The sequence below is a fragment of the Seriola aureovittata genome, chromosome 1 (genome assembly GCF_021018895.1).
Source record: "Seriola aureovittata isolate HTS-2021-v1 ecotype China chromosome 1, ASM2101889v1, whole genome shotgun sequence".
Classification (NCBI taxonomy): Eukaryota; Metazoa; Chordata; class Actinopteri; order Carangiformes; family Carangidae; genus Seriola; species Seriola aureovittata.
The window spans coordinates 7,599,998-7,616,499 of record NC_079364.1 but is presented as its reverse complement, the minus strand read 5'-3'; the positions used below and the strand labels follow the sequence as shown (position 1 = coordinate 7,616,499).

The window sequence follows — 16,502 nt, the reverse complement described above, 5'->3', positions numbered from 1 at the left end:
CGAGAAGACCAGCCTGCTTCATTCTTTTCCTCCCTTTCTTCTCTCTTCTTCACTCTTCAAATCCAGAGTTCCTCTCCTGTCTTCTTCTCCATCCATCTCCTCCTGGTTCTTCATCACATATTTTTCTCCTCTCTTCATCTGTTAACTTCAGCTTTTCACTCCTTTCTACTCCTGCTTCCTCTCCTGGTCCACAGGTTGTCCTGTCCTGTCCCCACACTCTCTCACTCATCTCCCTGATGGCTCAACCAGCTCCCCAAAAATAAATAATAATATAAATGGCTATTTCTCCAGTACAGTACTAATAAAGTCCAGAGACTGAGAGGAAATTAAATCAAGTTGAAGTCATAAATATAAATAATGTTATAATAATCTTCATATAAGATTCAGGGCTTTTGGGAAAACATCTGGGGATGGAGCCGCATAAACCTCACCCCTCGCTCCGCTTATGGTACCACCACCATCACCATCACTGCTCTTCTTATATTTGCATTTTTGTCTTCACTTATCTGCTCATCTCATTCCTTTCTTTTCTGTTGTCTTGTAGTGTCCCCCCCCCCCTTTCTGTAATACTGCATTTATATGAAAAGATGCCACAAAAATAAGCGTGTTTTTGGAAAATTGGGAATTGTGCCTTGAAACCTTGCAAAGGGAAGAAACAGTAGTTATAAAGCGACCCCTGTCGTCAAATGATCAAACAACAGGGACATAATGTATTTTTCTCAGAGTGGATGTACACTTGCATACGGACGTGTTGGCACTTCACGTATTCTAATCTGCAAGTGCCAACTCTACATACCAAGCACTTTGACCGGGACAGCTCTCTGTGTGCGAGTGTGTGGCGCGTGCGTGTGAATCCAGGCTGTGAACCTAATGTTAAATGTTGTCGTAAAAAACAGCTGGATGCTACTCGGCTAGCAAGCTTTAGCAGAGAGCAGCCTCTGCAGAGCGGGGAGGGTGGCAGATCAACTCCGCGCTGCAGGACTGGAAGGATGGGTCACTGCATGGTAGGCTTCCGCCGTGTTTACCATGACGTATATGTGCAGATTTCAGTGTTGTATACTTGTCCGGACATCTTTTTTTTTTTGTGTGCCGTGTGTGCAGTGATCGGTGAGGATGAGGAGCCGCAGTAACTCAGGAGTGAGGCTGGATGGCTATGCCAGGCTGGTCCAAGAGACTATCCTGTGCCATCAGGTGAGTGCAGTCACACAGGAGAGAAGTCAGTGCTGTGCACCTGTCTCCAGACACATTTACACGGTGGTGTGCCCAGATATTTTGCTTCAGTTAAAGTAGCCAATGCAGGGCTACCATCCAGGAAAGGCCCCCTCAAGCCCCAGGTTCACCACATATTGTTTGGGTCTACATAACTTGCTTAATAACCAATGTCTTAGAATTTGCCCCCACTAAAGTACAACATCCTCAGGTCCTGTATCTTGCATCCCCAGTCTGGTAGAGAGACTCTATGTCAAAATCAAGTTTTAAGATCTCATTATTTTAGTTTATATTGTAAATCATGTTAAATCTTACATTTTTTCCTCATGTCAAGTAATTGACACACTCAGGCCATCAGGTAAGGTAGTATTATTCCATCATAGAACAATTGTAAGGCCGCAACCAACAATTACTTTCATTATCAATATGTCTGACAGTTATTTTCCCTAATAATTGATTGATTGTGCAGTGTATAAAATGTCAGAAAAAGGCACATCATTATTTCCTGAAGCCTGAGTGAACATATTGTCGTCAAAGCAACAGTCGAAAATCTAAAGATGTTGAATTTGCTATCAAAAAATACTTGGAAACTTGCAAATACTCACATTTAAGAAGCTGGTACCAGTTTGAAATTTTTTGCATAAAAATGACTTAAACAAATTAATCAACTAATTAATTCAGCTTCAGTATACTCATTTGAGAATAATGTAATAATGTTATGATTACCATGTTAGCATCGTTTTAACTATTTTATTTATAATAATGCATCATAATTTGTTTGTTGTTTTAATTTTGTATTGATGGTATATATATGATATATGACACAGAGGAAAAGATCATTTGGTTTTGACAATGTGTAAAGCTACATCACTTCTGGATGAAGGCTGATTAATGTATAAGCCATGTGTTTGGTAAAGCAGTTCTTCTTCGAGCCAAACTCTGTGTACTTAGAAGTTACCCACCAGACTTTAATGTCACTTTGCAGCAATCGTTGCTTATCGAGTCGAGGAAATACGGAAACACCCTCTTCAGGAGTGTTAAAAAAAGGAAGTTGCTTTTTAAAGGGAAAGACACAAACTTTACTCTTACTGAGGTTCAGTATACTTGAGTTACTTTCCACCACTGCATTTGCATGCACAGGAGCTTTAAGCTGTGTCTAGCTTTGTATGCTTTTTGTGTTTCTGTAATCAAGTCCTCCATCTTATCCTGCAGAAACGTGTTGGATATGCAAATGTCCTGTAGCCTGTATAGGTTCAGGTTCAACCAGATTGAGCTGCACAGAGGTAAACAAGGCCAGAACAAAGTTCACCCTGAGAAATAGGCTGAGGACCGGGAAACTATGCACCTTTATCTCTCAGCACTTGAGTTCACAGTCAACAGCTGTCTAAGTTTAACGCTGTGACCCACAGTATTCACAGCTGATAGAAAACAGTTCCAGCATTCCTTACAGAGCATGTACTGTACATGCTAGGCTGTAGGTTTGGTTTCAAGAGAATGATTGCCAGATAAATCGATAACGATAATTATTAGCTGCAGCTCTGAAATGATTCTGTCTGGAGTGTTTTTATAAACCCTGAGTAGTGTCTGCAGATGGTTCGGATAGCCTGCCTGAGACGCAAAACACAGGAACAAAACCCAGAACGTTTTGATTTATTGTCAGATCCTCTCTTATCCTAATTAAAGTGGCTGGTCAGGAAAAGGTTCACAGAGAAATGAACGGGTACATCAAACAGAAACTGTAAACGTGTTGAGGAAATGAAATCGAGGAACTTAAAGGATCTTAAGTGTGAGGACGACATGTCCGGCCCCGCCCTGGACGTAAATGAATGTGTGTCTGCGTTTGTTTCAGAACCCGGTGACAGGACTCCTGCCTGCTAGTGCCCAGAAGAAGGATGCCTGGGTGAGGGATAATGTGTACAGCGTCCTGGCTGTGTGGGCGCTCGGCATGGCCTACCGCAAGAACGCAGACCGCGATGAAGACAAGGCCAAGGCCTACGAACTGGAGCAGGTGTGTTTGTGACGGAGAGAGAGAGAGAGAGAGAGAGAGAGAGAGAGAGAGAGTTAATGTGTACACCAGTGTCTGTTTGTTCTACCTGTTGGGTTAAATATTTATATATAATATTTTGGTGTGTGCCACATCACAAATATCTCAGTCTCACGTTGATGTTTAGAATAAAAGTATGATCAAATACTGGACTAAAAAATGGGAAACTGTTTGGATCAGAGTGACGTTTTGTTTGATTTTTACATCTGTCGTTTACTGATGAGGTGTTGCTGTTTGTTGGCAGAGCGTGGTCAAACTGATGCAGGGGCTTCTGCAGTGCATGATGAGGCAGGTAAGGTGCACCTGAGCTCACATTTAGTGTTTACATGTTCGTTTGTGTTTGCACACATTAACGTCATGCCGTGGTGCCATGGATGTCCGATAAGCCGGTGTTGTGGTTCTGAGAAAAACCGGCTCTGTGTTATCTGGGGTGCTGCGTGTTTTATGCAAACAACATACCCAGGTTTGTGGCCACAGTCGGCTGCTGTCTGCGCGGGCACGTTGACCTCAGGTCACATATGTAGTTAGTCAGAAAACCAAACAAACAATTTTTACTGTTTCACCTTCTGATACTGGAAATATGAAAAATATGCGAAATTCACAATAGAGTGTTAAAATGTTGCAGTGCTCAGGGAGCCATGAAGCGAAGAGGCAGACAGTGATCAGAAACCTTAATAATGCTGTAGTCACAGATACAAGGATGTGAAAACCATGTGATCAGAAACAGGATGTGGAGATAAGTGGGAGTGTGCATGTGAACACACTCCTTGAGATTTATCTAACTGTGAATTAATGTTAATGCCCCCCAAAAAATACTTATAAACACCTAAAATAAAAAAGTGAAATGATAAATGACAATATTTTGCATGTTCATGTGTTCTCAGGTGGAGAAGGTGGAGAAGTTCAAACACACCCAGAGTACAAAGGACTGCTTGCATGCCAAATATGACACTCCCACCTGTGCCACCGTGGTCCTGGATGACCAGTGGGGGCATCTCCAGGTGGATGCCACCTCGATTTACCTGCTGATGCTGGCGCAGATGACAGCCTCAGGTACAGCAGTGATGCAGAGCGCTGCTTATATTTGTTGCTTTTTTTTACTATTTGCTATTAGATAGAGATAAAGTACCTCACCACTGAACTCTTTAATTTCATTTGGTTGCTGAGTGTGTGACGTTATCGTGCAGGTCTGCGCATCATCTCAAACCTGGATGAGGTAGCCTTTATCCAAAACCTGGTCTTCTACATAGAAGCTGCCTACAAAGTGGCGGTGAGTAACATTATCAGAGGTTGGAGAGGTTGGTTCCTAGAAAGCAAGTGTATGTGGTCAACTTGAATTGTGGGTAATGAAGGCGCCATGGCTGATACCTCTGGTTCAGCTGCGTTGAGTTACTTAAACTCTCCATTATTAATCTGACAGTTGATGTAGCTCAATGCTAAATCGGTGCAGTACTCTTTTGAATGTGATGCCCAGAGCATAAGAAATGATGTCATCCCCTTTTTCCCCCCTGTAGGATTATGGGATGTGGGAGCGAGGTGACAAGACCAACCAGGGCATCCCAGAGCTCAATGGCAGCTCTGTAGGGATGGCCAAGGTACAGGATCCACAGATCCCATTTATCATTGTCAGCATTTGTGATGTAGAACACATTAAAGACCAATCTTGTATAAAATGTATATTGCTGCTTGGGGGCGGGGGTGGGGTCTGCAGGCAGCTCTGGAGGCCATAGATGAGCTGGATCTATTCGGTGCCCACGGAGGACCGAAGTCAGTCATCCATGTTTTGCCTGATGAAGTGGAACACTGTCAGGTACCGGTGGCTTTTCCTCCAGCCATCTCAGCATCATCTCTGCTCATCGTTTTTTGTCTGCTCAGCGTGTCTGTGTGATTTCCCTCAGTCCATCCTGTGCTCCATGCTGCCGAGAGCTTCGACCTCTAAGGAGATAGACGCTGGTCTTCTGTCCGTCATTTCCTTCCCCGCTTTTGCTGTTGAAGACGCTGACCTGGTGGCCATCACTAAGTCAGAAATCATAGGCAAACTGCAGGTACAGTCTAAGAATGGGAAGAACAGATCATTTGTTTGTGATGACTCTGAACAGAAACACAGTACACAACTTAGTATTTTACCCTATAATTTTACCTTGTACATACATGTAAGTCAGTCAGTGTAATTTCAGGGTCGCTTCGGCTGCTGCCGCTTCATCAGGGATGGATATCGTTGTCCTAAAGAGGTAACATATTTTGAATATTGAAAATCTGAAACCTTGTGTTGGTATTCTGTTTTCATTGCTGCAGTAAAATGAATAGTGTTGGTGTTACTCCACACCGGAAGTAAGACATGAGAGAATAAGTTAAAGTTCAAGTTCCCGGCTGTCGTCCCACTAGGACCCGTCTCGGCTGCACTATGACCCCGCGGAGCTCAAACTGTTTGAGAACATCGAATGTGAATGGCCTGTGTTCTGGACTTATCTCATCCTGGACGGTATCTTTGCTGAAGACCAAGTGCAGGTAATAAAGGCGCACTGGCCCAGAATCCATATGCAGTCTCTACTATATCCACAGTCATGGAGTTATGGAGAATGACTGTGTGCTTTCGCTCAGGTGCAGGAATACCGTGAAGCACTGGAGGGCATTTTGATCAGAGGGAAGAACGGCATCAAACTGGTGCCTGAACTTTATTCTGTGCCACGTGACAAGGTATCCCACACCCCCCCCCCCCCCCCCCGTCTTCTAGCCATGTTGTAATTATATGGGCCAACAAACCCAACAAGTCGATCGAAAGCAGCTTCATAAAAACATGTTATTCCTATTGCAGCCTGTCAGCAGTAAAACTAGTGTCAGGGAACAAATAAGACTGAGAACATATTTTGCCTGTTACAGGTGGAGGAGGAGTACAGCAATCCTCACTCAGTGGACAGAGTGGCCACGGGGCAGCTGCCGCACATGTGGGGGCAGTCGCTCTACATCTTGGGCTGTCTTCTGGCCGAGGTATTCACACGGTGCCTGGACACCACCTCGACTGTTTCACCTGTCACAGGCAATGGACAGTGTCACAAATCAGAAATGATATGGGTTTTATATTTTAAATGAGGATAAAAAAGGCACTGCTACAAGATGTCCATGAAAGCCAAACACACCACTTCTCCTTTATATATTTACATACAGTAAAACCACTGCCTTTGTATTAATTCACCTTCCCTGTCTCTGCCTCTCCTTTTCTTTCTGCTATAAGGGGTTTTTAGCACCAGGAGAGATAGATCCTCTCAACAGGAGATTCTCCACCAACTTCAAGCCGGATGTTGTGGTACAAGGTTGGTGATCAATGAAGAGTGTCAGGAAAATGTTGGATTAAAAATTATGTGGAATCCCAGAAAAACAGAGAAAATCTGGAACAAGAAGTTGTTATTTTCAACTCCTTAGTCTGTAGTGCTCATCTCACACCTGGATAAATTTGTTGCATCGACAGCCTTGATCATCTTGTTGCAGCTAAACAAACAGGGTTTATCTGCTGTCAACTGGTTGTTTTTACTCAGACTCAATTCTGCATTGTCAGTTGTGTCTTTTGAGTCAAGTTTTGTGTATTTGACAGTGCATAAATCAAATCAATCAAATCAAATAAAAAAATCACGGATGTTCACAACGTATTTTCGAATGTTTTTCTGGTGTTAACATTGTTTTATGTAGAGATTTCCTCATAGAAGGAAGGATATGATTTATTTCCTTTTACACGTGTGTGTGTGTGTCAGTTTGCGTTCTAGCGGAGTCCGAGGAGATCCAGGAGTTGTTAAGTGATCATGGGATAACGGTCCAGACCGTGACGGAAGTTCTGCCTATCAGGGTCATGCCTGCTCGCATCCTGAGCCACGTCTACGTCAGACTGGGTAAACAAGCACAAAGCACTACTCGCTTCTGTAGTGTACAGGCGTGTGTTTGTGTCTGTTTGATAGTAAGAGTATCGTCTCGTGTCATTGCCACAGGGAACTGCAAGAAACTGAATTTGAGTGGGAGGCCCTACAGACACATCGGAGTTCTGGGAACGTCCAAATTCTACGAGATCAGAAATCGCTTCTATATATTCACCCCCCAGGTAAAACTAGCCTGAGATGCTGTGATGTTCAAAATCACAACAATGAAGCTATATATTAGAGGGAGGAAGGAATGAACACCAACAGTTAATACTTTGGTTTCTTTCTTTCTGACTGTTTCTCTATTTTCTTCTTCCCTGTCCAGTTTTTGGATCAGCATCATTTCTACTTGGCACTGGACAACCAGATGATTGTGGAGATGCTACGAACAGAGCTGGCCTATCTCTCCTCTTGCTGGAGGATGACGGGACGACCCACGCTCACTTTCCCCATCACCCGCAGCATGCTGGGTAATAAGGCTGTTAACCCAAATCAAATAACTGTTAACTGTTCCATATAGTACACATATAGAATAGTTAGTATAGTGTATTTAATATATAGAGCATATGAACCTTGCGCTGTTGGACGCAAATCAAACTGTAACTTCACACTGGTACTGCCAGTTAAATTTAACAAAGACACAGGGCAATGTTTTGTTTTTTCCTTTCACAAGTTCGACAAAGGTTTCTGTTATGTTGGTGCTGCTTTTTGGGCCGCAGGAGTTTTTTTTTATTGCAATACCGAATGACCACTGGAAAAACCAACAGCAGAACTGAGTGGCTGAGTGTTTTTATCTCTCTGTATACATTCATGTCCACAGTTAGTTCCATTTTTTTTGGCTCCTCCATTTTTTCCCCCTGTTTTTTATGTCTGCATTGTGACAGTTTTGAGTAGCTTATACTTTGTCACTTCTTCAGCGTGCATGCTACAGTACATACTCATACAGATTTATAATGTTTTATAGTTTTGGAGCACTGATTTTGAGTTCAGTCTTAATGGAAGTTTTGATGGACTTCTCTCTCCCACACGCTGTGATCATGAATGTGTATTCTGTTCATTTCCATGTTGCCGTTTTGTCAAATTATTTCATCGCGCCGCACAATATTTATTTATTTTTTATGTCCAGTTGAAGATGGAGATGCGATTGATCCGTGTATCCTAGCAACCCTGAGGAAACTACAGGATGGCTATTTTGCCGGAGCGAGGTCTGTTTCCATCTGCGACACAGGACTTCATACCATTACTGTTAATAGAAAGTCTGTTTCTACAAGTGCATTGTGGGTATTTTGTGTGGATGTTACTGCAGGGTGCAGATGTCAGACCTTTCCAGTTTCCAGACCACTTCATTCCACACTCGTCTCAGCTTCCTGGATGAAGAGAATGATGACAGCTTGCTCGAGGATGAGGATGAGGAGGATAATGACGACTATGGAGAGGAATATAACAAATTTGGGCGCTCAGGTAGTTAGCCATGAACAAAATGTGTGCGTGCGTGTGTGTACCTTTCACTCATATTTGATTAATGAAGTTGAACTGTGAGTAAATGTGTGATGTATTTAACTGCAGAGGGCTCCAGAGACATGTTTGACCAGTACCTCACGCAGCTCCTCCACAGCACCAACACCAAGAGCCACCTTCCTCCCATCCAGGGGGGGCAGCACCATGTCTTCAGTGCTGAACACACCACGAGAGACATCCTGTCTCTCATGGCCCAGGTCCAGGGCCTGAACATGCCCAGTGAGTTATCCTGAAGTATTATCATCTTAGGTACAGGGTCGGAGTGGGTATTGCTTTAAAACGATTCATTCAAATGCTCACACTATACCTGAGATTTTTAATACCTTACATTAAGGGATACAGACATGTTTTCATACAAAACCCTTAAAAGTGGCAAAAGTTCTCAAATGTTTGAGGCTGTCAAAGCAGAAGCTGTGGTACAGGAAGTTAAGCAGTAAGTACTAAGTTTTTTTGCAGCTTTGTTATTCTCTTCAGTAGCTGGCTTCATTTAGACTGCATGACCAAAGACATATTGGATAAAACATACAACCTTTATTTTACATTCAACCGACAAAAAAATTATAATATAACACCAATTTATACAGTAATCCCATAATGCAATGCAGTCACAAGACAAGTTGCTTTGGAGGCTCTGTTTGCTCTGTCTGCTCTTTCCTGTCAATGTCAAGTTTAACCGGCAGCAAAAAGAACAAAATGAGTGAAAATGCATCGTCAAAGTGTTGTCAAAAGGTTTACTGGAAACGTAGGAAATCATTACAGGTAGATGATGAAGAAGAAATGTGAGTCCACCAGAAATATAAACTATTCCTGTTGTTTTTTGTGATGCATTGTTTTAATTATGTATGTTTCAGAGTACTCCATGTATCTCCCTGTGGCTCCTGTCATGAACAAACACCGCAGATCTCTCAACCTTCTTGAAGTTCCTCACCCTCAGCGTGGCCCACAGGCAAAGCAGCCCAAGGTAGGCACAGCTGATACTTGTTTCTCTTGTGACTTCAGTAATGCTCTGAAGTGGATTAGTCTGACACTGACATCCCTCACAAGCCCCACGGTGCCGCTGATCTGCACCTGCCTCGAGACTCTCAGGGCAACACAGACTTTGCTGCGCTGGTGAGGCAGCTGAAGGAGTGTCCCACTCTGCAGGACCAGGCCGACATCCTCTACGTCCTCTACGTAATGAAGTATGGACATTGAGACAACTTCAAACATGCAGTCACACATAGCTCATCAGTAGTCTGGCACACTAATAATGAAACAATGTGGTTTTCTTCTCACGACCAGAGGAGCTGATTGGCTGGTGGAGTTGTCAGGCCCTGGTCAGGGCGGGGTCAGTGTGCGTTCACTGTTGGAGGAGCTGTATGTACAAGCTGGAGCCTGCAAAGAGTGGGGACTCATCAGATACATCTCTGGAATACTACGCAAGAGGGTGGAGGTCCTCGCTGAGGTCAGTCAGAAGTCATAGTCATTTTTCTTAATTTTTATCCCAGCAGCCAACAGGGTGGCTCAGGAGCTAGTCAGTTCTTTGTCAGCTGCATATAGTTCTGACATACAACAGCATGCAGGCTGTAAATAACCCGTGATGCTACACACCTAAAAGTTTTTGACGTGAAAAACCTGTCCAGGCTGGATGTGCATTAATAGAATCCAACCTGCAGAAATTGCAGATTCCCTGAGCCCACTTAAATAGAGGCGAACACTTATAATGGCATAGTTCATATAACTGACACACATTCATATTCAAACCACCTTTATATAATCTGTCCTGATCTCAACAATAAGGTCCCAAATATAGGCTACAAAACGTATAACATTCATGGTTGAAAACATTTGAAGTCGTTATGAAATCATGCTCTTGGCATCTTCCATCTGGTTTAAGCACTGGACAAAAACTCACATCACGCCATCTACTGGCCATGGAAAAAAATGGCCAGTAGTAACACTGACTTCAGCACTGAGCAATGATGCGACACACTCAATACCTGCTGAATAACTTGTGTGGTCGAAACCGGGGGAAAGGTAAAACTTTGCTACAGAGTCACTGAATTATAAGATTATTTTTAACCAGTTGATTTGTATTTGTCTGCTCCTCAGGCCTGCACTGATCTAATATCCCATCACAAGCAGCTGACTGTGGGTCTACCTCCTGAACCCAGGGAAAGAGTCATCACAGTGTAAGTCGTTGTAACACGTGTGTTTGTGCTCACATTGTTGAATTAATTACCACATAAATAAATGAACTCTTCTTCCTCGCTGTTTCTTCTCAGGCCACTTCCTCCCGAGGAGTTGAACACTCTCATCTATGAAGCCAGTGGTCAGGACATCAGTATAGCCGTACTCACTCAGGTAAGTCTTTAACCGTTTGGACTGCCCTCAGGAATTTATTTCCAGACACTCTCCTAACACCTGCGAACTGTGCGCGTTTGTCTTATAGGAAATCATGGTCTATCTCGCCATGTACGTGCGCTCCCAGCCTGCTCTGTTTGGGGACATGCTCCGACTCAGGATAGGACTCATCATGCAAGTGATGGCCACTGAGCTGGCTCGTAGCCTGCACTGTTCTGGTAGGAGAACCGGGCACCAGCTTACGCACAACCGTGAGCATACACAAACCAACACACTGCACAGGTGAAAATGAAAAACCGTGTCACACCTTTGTAGGGGAGGAGGCATCTGAGAGTTTGATGAGCCTGAGTCCGTTCGGCATGAAGAACCTCCTACATCACATCCTCAGCGGCAAAGAATTTGGGGTGGAGAGGAGTAGTGAGTTTTTTTTTTCCTTCCATTTTTCTTTGTCTCTCTTTGTCTTTAGTTCTGAGTGAGAAGAGGAGAAGAAATTAGGGAATGAGAGCGAATGAGGTCAGAATGAGCCAGAATCAAGTAGAACTGAGAACGTGGCCCAAGGTGTGACGATGGCGGTTTTGTCGGTCAGTCCACCACTTTCGTCCAGACTGAGATATTTGATAACTATTTGATGGAGTGCTTGTATCACATTTTTAATGGCTCTGGCCCAGGGAGATAATGTCATGCTTAAAAAAAAAATCCCTGCTATATGCTGGTATAGGTTCTGACCTGGTCTTGTTTGTCTGTGTTTCTGTTCATTAGTGCGCCCAATCCAGTCAACAGCCACCAGTCCTGCCATCTCCATCCATGAACTTGGCCACACTGGAGCCACTAAGACCGAACGCACAGGAATACACAAACTAAAGAGTGAGATAAAACAGGTGAGAGGCATCATTAGAAAAGAAAGAAAGTGGATGATAATCAGTTTGCAGCTTTGTAAATGTATGCTGTGATGTGTGCTTTGTGAGCTATCTATCTATCTATCTATCTATCTATCTATCTATCTATCTATCTATCTATCTATCTATCTATCTATCTATCCATCTATCCATCTATCCATCTATCTATATAACAGTGTTCTTGCCTTTGGTTGCAGCTGGATGACTCTCGGCCTCTCAGTGTGGGTTGGATTTATAATAATATCTAGCATGTGACTGTTTCTAACCTCAGTCTAAACAACCAAATCGCCGGCTATATCCTGCTCATAACCCGCTCGCTGGCTCTTAACATTTTGTGAGCCACAGCGTCCTCCATATCTGGATCGTCTTTCACTTCATCACACATCAGTAGGAGAACATGCTTTGCTTCTCTTCCAAGTATCACATAGTAATTGTCTTTTTTTTTTTTTTTTCAGAAGAGTATCGAAATTTAAAATAATGTTTCTATGAATTCATGAGCCTGTGAAACAATCAGAGTGTTGATTAAGCCGCTTTTAAGTAGCACTCCCTCATAACTCATTATATGGAGTGTTATCATTTGTTTGTTGAATGGTCTTTCTTGTGATCAGTCTTCAAGAGTTGAATTATGCTTTTCACTTCACAGATTGTAACATTGAGCTGCTCTGTGTGGCTGCGGTGTCGTCATGACTGTAGTATGAGAACCATGTGAACCATGTCATACCGTTCTCTGTCATCTGTCATCCATATCCACGTGTAGATCTTCAGCGGTGGTCATTCCTTGAGTAGCAATGTCACTTCTCCTCGCTCCACGGTAAACCATTTCACCTCATCCGCTTCGTATGATCCCGGGTTTGTCCTGCGTAGGGACGCTGTAGTTAGACTGTGTGTATGTTTGTTTGTTTTTTTATTTTTTTAAGATTTCATATTTTTTGTAGTTACTAAAAGATTCCTCGTGCTTTGCTGCATCTAAGGACAAGGCTGATGTTATAGTTTTATTTTAAATCATTGTCAACAAATGTCCTAAAATGACCAACAATTATAACAAAACAAAAGTATTATAATAAGGCGATATGTCAGCCAGTGCAGTGCCATTCCTCTCTTATGTTTTGAACAATAAGAGCTATACCGCCTAATTTCTAGTTCATAATGTTGTAAACCTGTTGAAAATCATGTAAAGCACCTAAATTATCATTATTATTGTTGTTGTATCAGACTGTTAGTGAGCTCAATTAATCTTTTTTTGGTCTTCTTTAAAGTAATTAAAAACACTAAAACACAGAATAACACCAGTCTTGTCCTCTAATATGTCTGCTCAGGTGTCTTGTATAAGTAATAGAGCATGAGATCGATATGCATGACTGATTGCACGGACAGTGTTAAAACTTAGGCTGCGGTCGAAAAGTTAAAAAAAAATCCTAACCACTTCTCCTCGACCTCGAAGGAAAACATCAATTGCCATCGCCAAGGAACTGTGGGACGGCGTTATCTTCTTTCCTCTCGTAAAGAAAGGTTCAGTGTATCCTCTGCTTTGCCCCTTAGATACTTCCAGGCAAAAAAGACTTTTCGATCACAGCCTTATTTTTTGTGTGTGTGCGTATATGTGATATATGACTGCTATGATCAACATTATTTCCATGTATTTATTATGGCATCACAAACCTATATATGCTATTACTCTTGTCAGTAAACTGTATCTTGTAAATAGGCTCTCTTCACCACCACCGGTCGTAAACCTCATGATGCAGTCGGGTTCAGTAGTTAGGAAGACTGATTCAAATCCAGGTCTAGATTTTCCACATCAGTCTGTTCAGGTGATCTCGGGGAGAGCCGCTGCATATGTGGGGGAAAAAAAACGATCTGAGAAATCCCCTCAAGTGATGTCACTTGAGTCAGCGTTGGTTAGTTAGCTCCAACATGATGCCAGTTAACAGAGAAGTGAAACTGATCCCTGAGCCTGTGTGCAACAAACACTGACAAGTATAATAATGGTGTATATCAGGAATACATTTAAGGCAGAGTGATCCATTAAACATGTTCTAACAGCCTCTTTCTGTTGTCGCACCGCAGCGGTGCAGCAGCCCCTCCACCCCCAGTGGGATCCTGTCCCCAGTGGGCCCTGGTCCTGGAGACGGACAGCTGCACTGGGAGGAGAGGCAAGGCCAGTGGCTGAGGAGACGCAGGCTGGACGGAGCTATCAACAGAGTACCCATGGGTTTCTACCAGAAGGTCTGGAAGATCCTGCAAAAGTGCCATGGCCTGTCCATCGATGGATATGTGTTGCCTTCTTCTACCACAAGAGAGGTAGCATCTTTCAGACTTGCAGCTAAAGCTAGCTAGATTTATGACTTCCTGTGTGTGTGTGTGTGTGTGTGTGTGTGTGTGTGCGCGTGTGTGTGTGTGTGTGCGTGGGTGTGTGTTTAATTCTGTGTTTTCTGTGCAGATGACAGCGGGAGAGATCAAGTTTGCAGTGCAGGTGGAGTCTGTCTTGAACCATGTCCCTCAGCCAGAGTACCGGCAGCTGCTCGTGGAGACTGTGTTGGTTCTGGGCTTGGTGGCTGACGTGGACGTGGACAGCATCGGTGGCATTATCCACGTGGACCGCATCCTGCATTTAGCCAATGACCTCTTCTTCAATGACCAGGTACTGATGGCGAGAGATACATTTTTTTCCTTTGACAAGTTTCCATGTATCTGTGCACCTGGGTTCACCCTTTTCTACCTCTGCATTCCCAGAAATCCCACAGTGCCAGCGATTATTTCCTTGAGAAGGATCCAGCGACCGGAATCTGCAACTTTTTCTATGATAGCGCCCCCAGTGGCAGCTATGGAACCATGACCTATCTGTCAAAGGCGGTGATCACTTATGTCCAGGACTTCCTGCCAAGCTCCAGCTGTCTGATGCAGTGAAAAAGCAGACAGGTGTGTCTTGCTGCTCCTGTTCTCTGCTCTAAACACCTGAGGAGACACGTTATATAACGAAAGGATCGACTGCTCAGAGGCAGCAGCGCTTCTCATTGTCAGCTCATACAGTTCATGTGGTGCTTGTAAGTATTTCCTCAATCAATAATCAATAAACTCTGTAGCTCTCACACATTGATATAACATCATAGCCTCGGCAGCTGATTGCAAACCACTAAGTAACAATTCATTTTTTTCCTTGTGGGTCTGGACTGTGAACTTATTTATTACTTGCTGTAAAACGTATGTTTACAGGACTTACTAACATGCATCTTATGTCAGCTGACATTTGCAAAGATATAAGCACGTTTCAGTGTCCTTGGTGTTTGTGAGAATATTATATTAACAGGCTGTCTTATAACTGAATATGTCATACGCCCAGCAGTTATCAGAGTAAACATTTTGATCATTTGTGCACACATTGTCCCACAAATCAATAATTTATACTTTTATTTTCTTCCTTTATTAACATTTAGTTTGATTTGTATTTAGTAATATAATAGAATTATTATATTGTAATGGCTGAAGGAAACATAATAAAATATAAATTATAAAAACAATTTGTAACCTCAAATTACTTCATTTCCCCCCACAAATGAAAAATATAACCTCTGATAGCTCCCAGGCTTTTTATAATACAGTGCTGATGGAGATTATTGTCCCATTTTCACCTCCTCCTATGTGCTGTGGTCTTGTTTTAATAATAACCTGTAGGGGAACAATGATCTTACTTTTCTTTAAATACCAAGATGATTTTGTCTTGTCTGTGTATGTGTTGTGTGTTTTGTGCAATGGTGAAGATGAAGCCTTCTTTGTATGAATGTCAACCTGAGGTTATGCTACTGATATGGCGAGTCAACGTTTTGCATGGACCTCAAACGTATGGAAGGTTTGTTCATTTGTGCAGAGTGAGGATGAGTTTATTTCTGCTGTGTATGGGTAGGAGTCAGCTTTAATACCTGTTAATAACAGTGTTTTATATACTGTATATACACGGTACAGTATACAATGGATATGTAAGGCTAGGTATCGATACAGTAACAGAGAGGTCCAGAGTATGTTGAATAAGGTCTCTGTAAGTCTGACAAGAGGGTTATTCTGCTTAAATGTGAAACAACTTTCATCCCTGTGCTTTGATGTTGAAAACAAAACAGCAGGAAACATGTGTTAATATATTTTAATGCTAACTAATTTACATAAAACTATTAAAAGAAATACAGATATATTTAAACATAGAATTATTTTACCTGTTATTATTATACATTATGCAGATTATCTATTTAACATTGAAAGACCTGTTCATTTATTTTAACAATGCAGTTGTGCCTCATTTCCATCAGAACAGTATGTTTATTATGACATTTTCATAATCTGTTCATACAATAATAAAGCCATTTAACCAAAGATGGTGACCTATCATTAATCTATATATCTATTAGCCACATATAGTTTTGAATACTAGCTGTAGTAAGAGTTTTCATTGGTCAGACTCCTGCTAACATACAACAGTTAGCCAATCAGAGTTCCAGCTGTTGCTCTATGGGTTGCACCTCATTTAATTTGTATTTCGCTAACACAATCTTAAATTTAAAGAGCGCTATCTTTGAATTATAGTGTTCATGAATTAGA

At 42.4% G+C, this 16,502-nt stretch overlaps 1 protein-coding gene across 3 annotated transcripts; it reads left to right on the top strand.

The window, feature by feature from the left end:
• Nucleotides 1–694: 694 nt before the first annotated feature.
• phka2 (phosphorylase kinase, alpha 2 (liver)) lies at nt 695–16,277 on the top strand. Of its 3 annotated transcripts, XM_056378957.1 has the most exons (33): nt 695–1,004; nt 1,102–1,191; nt 3,059–3,217; nt 3,498–3,545; nt 4,138–4,306; nt 4,441–4,523; nt 4,768–4,848; nt 4,965–5,063; nt 5,152–5,298; nt 5,431–5,484; nt 5,639–5,761; nt 5,855–5,950; nt 6,134–6,241; nt 6,486–6,564; nt 7,000–7,134; nt 7,231–7,340; nt 7,484–7,628; nt 8,285–8,363; nt 8,465–8,619; nt 8,725–8,895; nt 9,528–9,637; nt 9,721–9,857; nt 9,958–10,120; nt 10,768–10,847; nt 10,941–11,019; nt 11,108–11,237; nt 11,335–11,436; nt 11,779–11,897; nt 12,113–12,136; nt 12,673–12,726; nt 13,983–14,216; nt 14,356–14,556; nt 14,649–16,277. In XM_056378957.1, the coding sequence occupies exons 2-33, from the start codon at nt 1,114–1,116 to the stop codon at nt 14,820–14,822; spliced, it is 3,726 nt and encodes a 1,241-aa protein (XP_056234932.1). In that variant the 5' UTR covers nt 695–1,004; nt 1,102–1,113; the 3' UTR covers nt 14,823–16,277. The 3 variants fall into 3 exon arrangements, with proteins under 3 accessions (XP_056234932.1, XP_056234941.1, XP_056234949.1); XM_056378966.1 differs by lacking the exon at nt 12,113–12,136; XM_056378974.1 differs by lacking the exon at nt 12,673–12,726.
• The last annotated feature ends 225 nt before the right edge of the window (nt 16,278–16,502 follow it).

Coding starts and splice junctions, on each gene's coding strand:
- phka2 (XM_056378957.1), top strand. CDS start 1,114: ATGAGGAGCCGCAGTAACTCAGGAGTGAGGCTGGATGGCTATGCCAGG. Junction 8,896..9,527: donor CCAGGGCCTGAACATGCCCA/GTGAGTTATCCT, acceptor TGTATGTTTCAG/AGTACTCCATGTATCTCCCT. Junction 11,898..12,112: donor TAAAGAGTGAGATAAAACAG/GTGAGAGGCATC, acceptor CTTTGGTTGCAG/CTGGATGACTCTCGGCCTCT.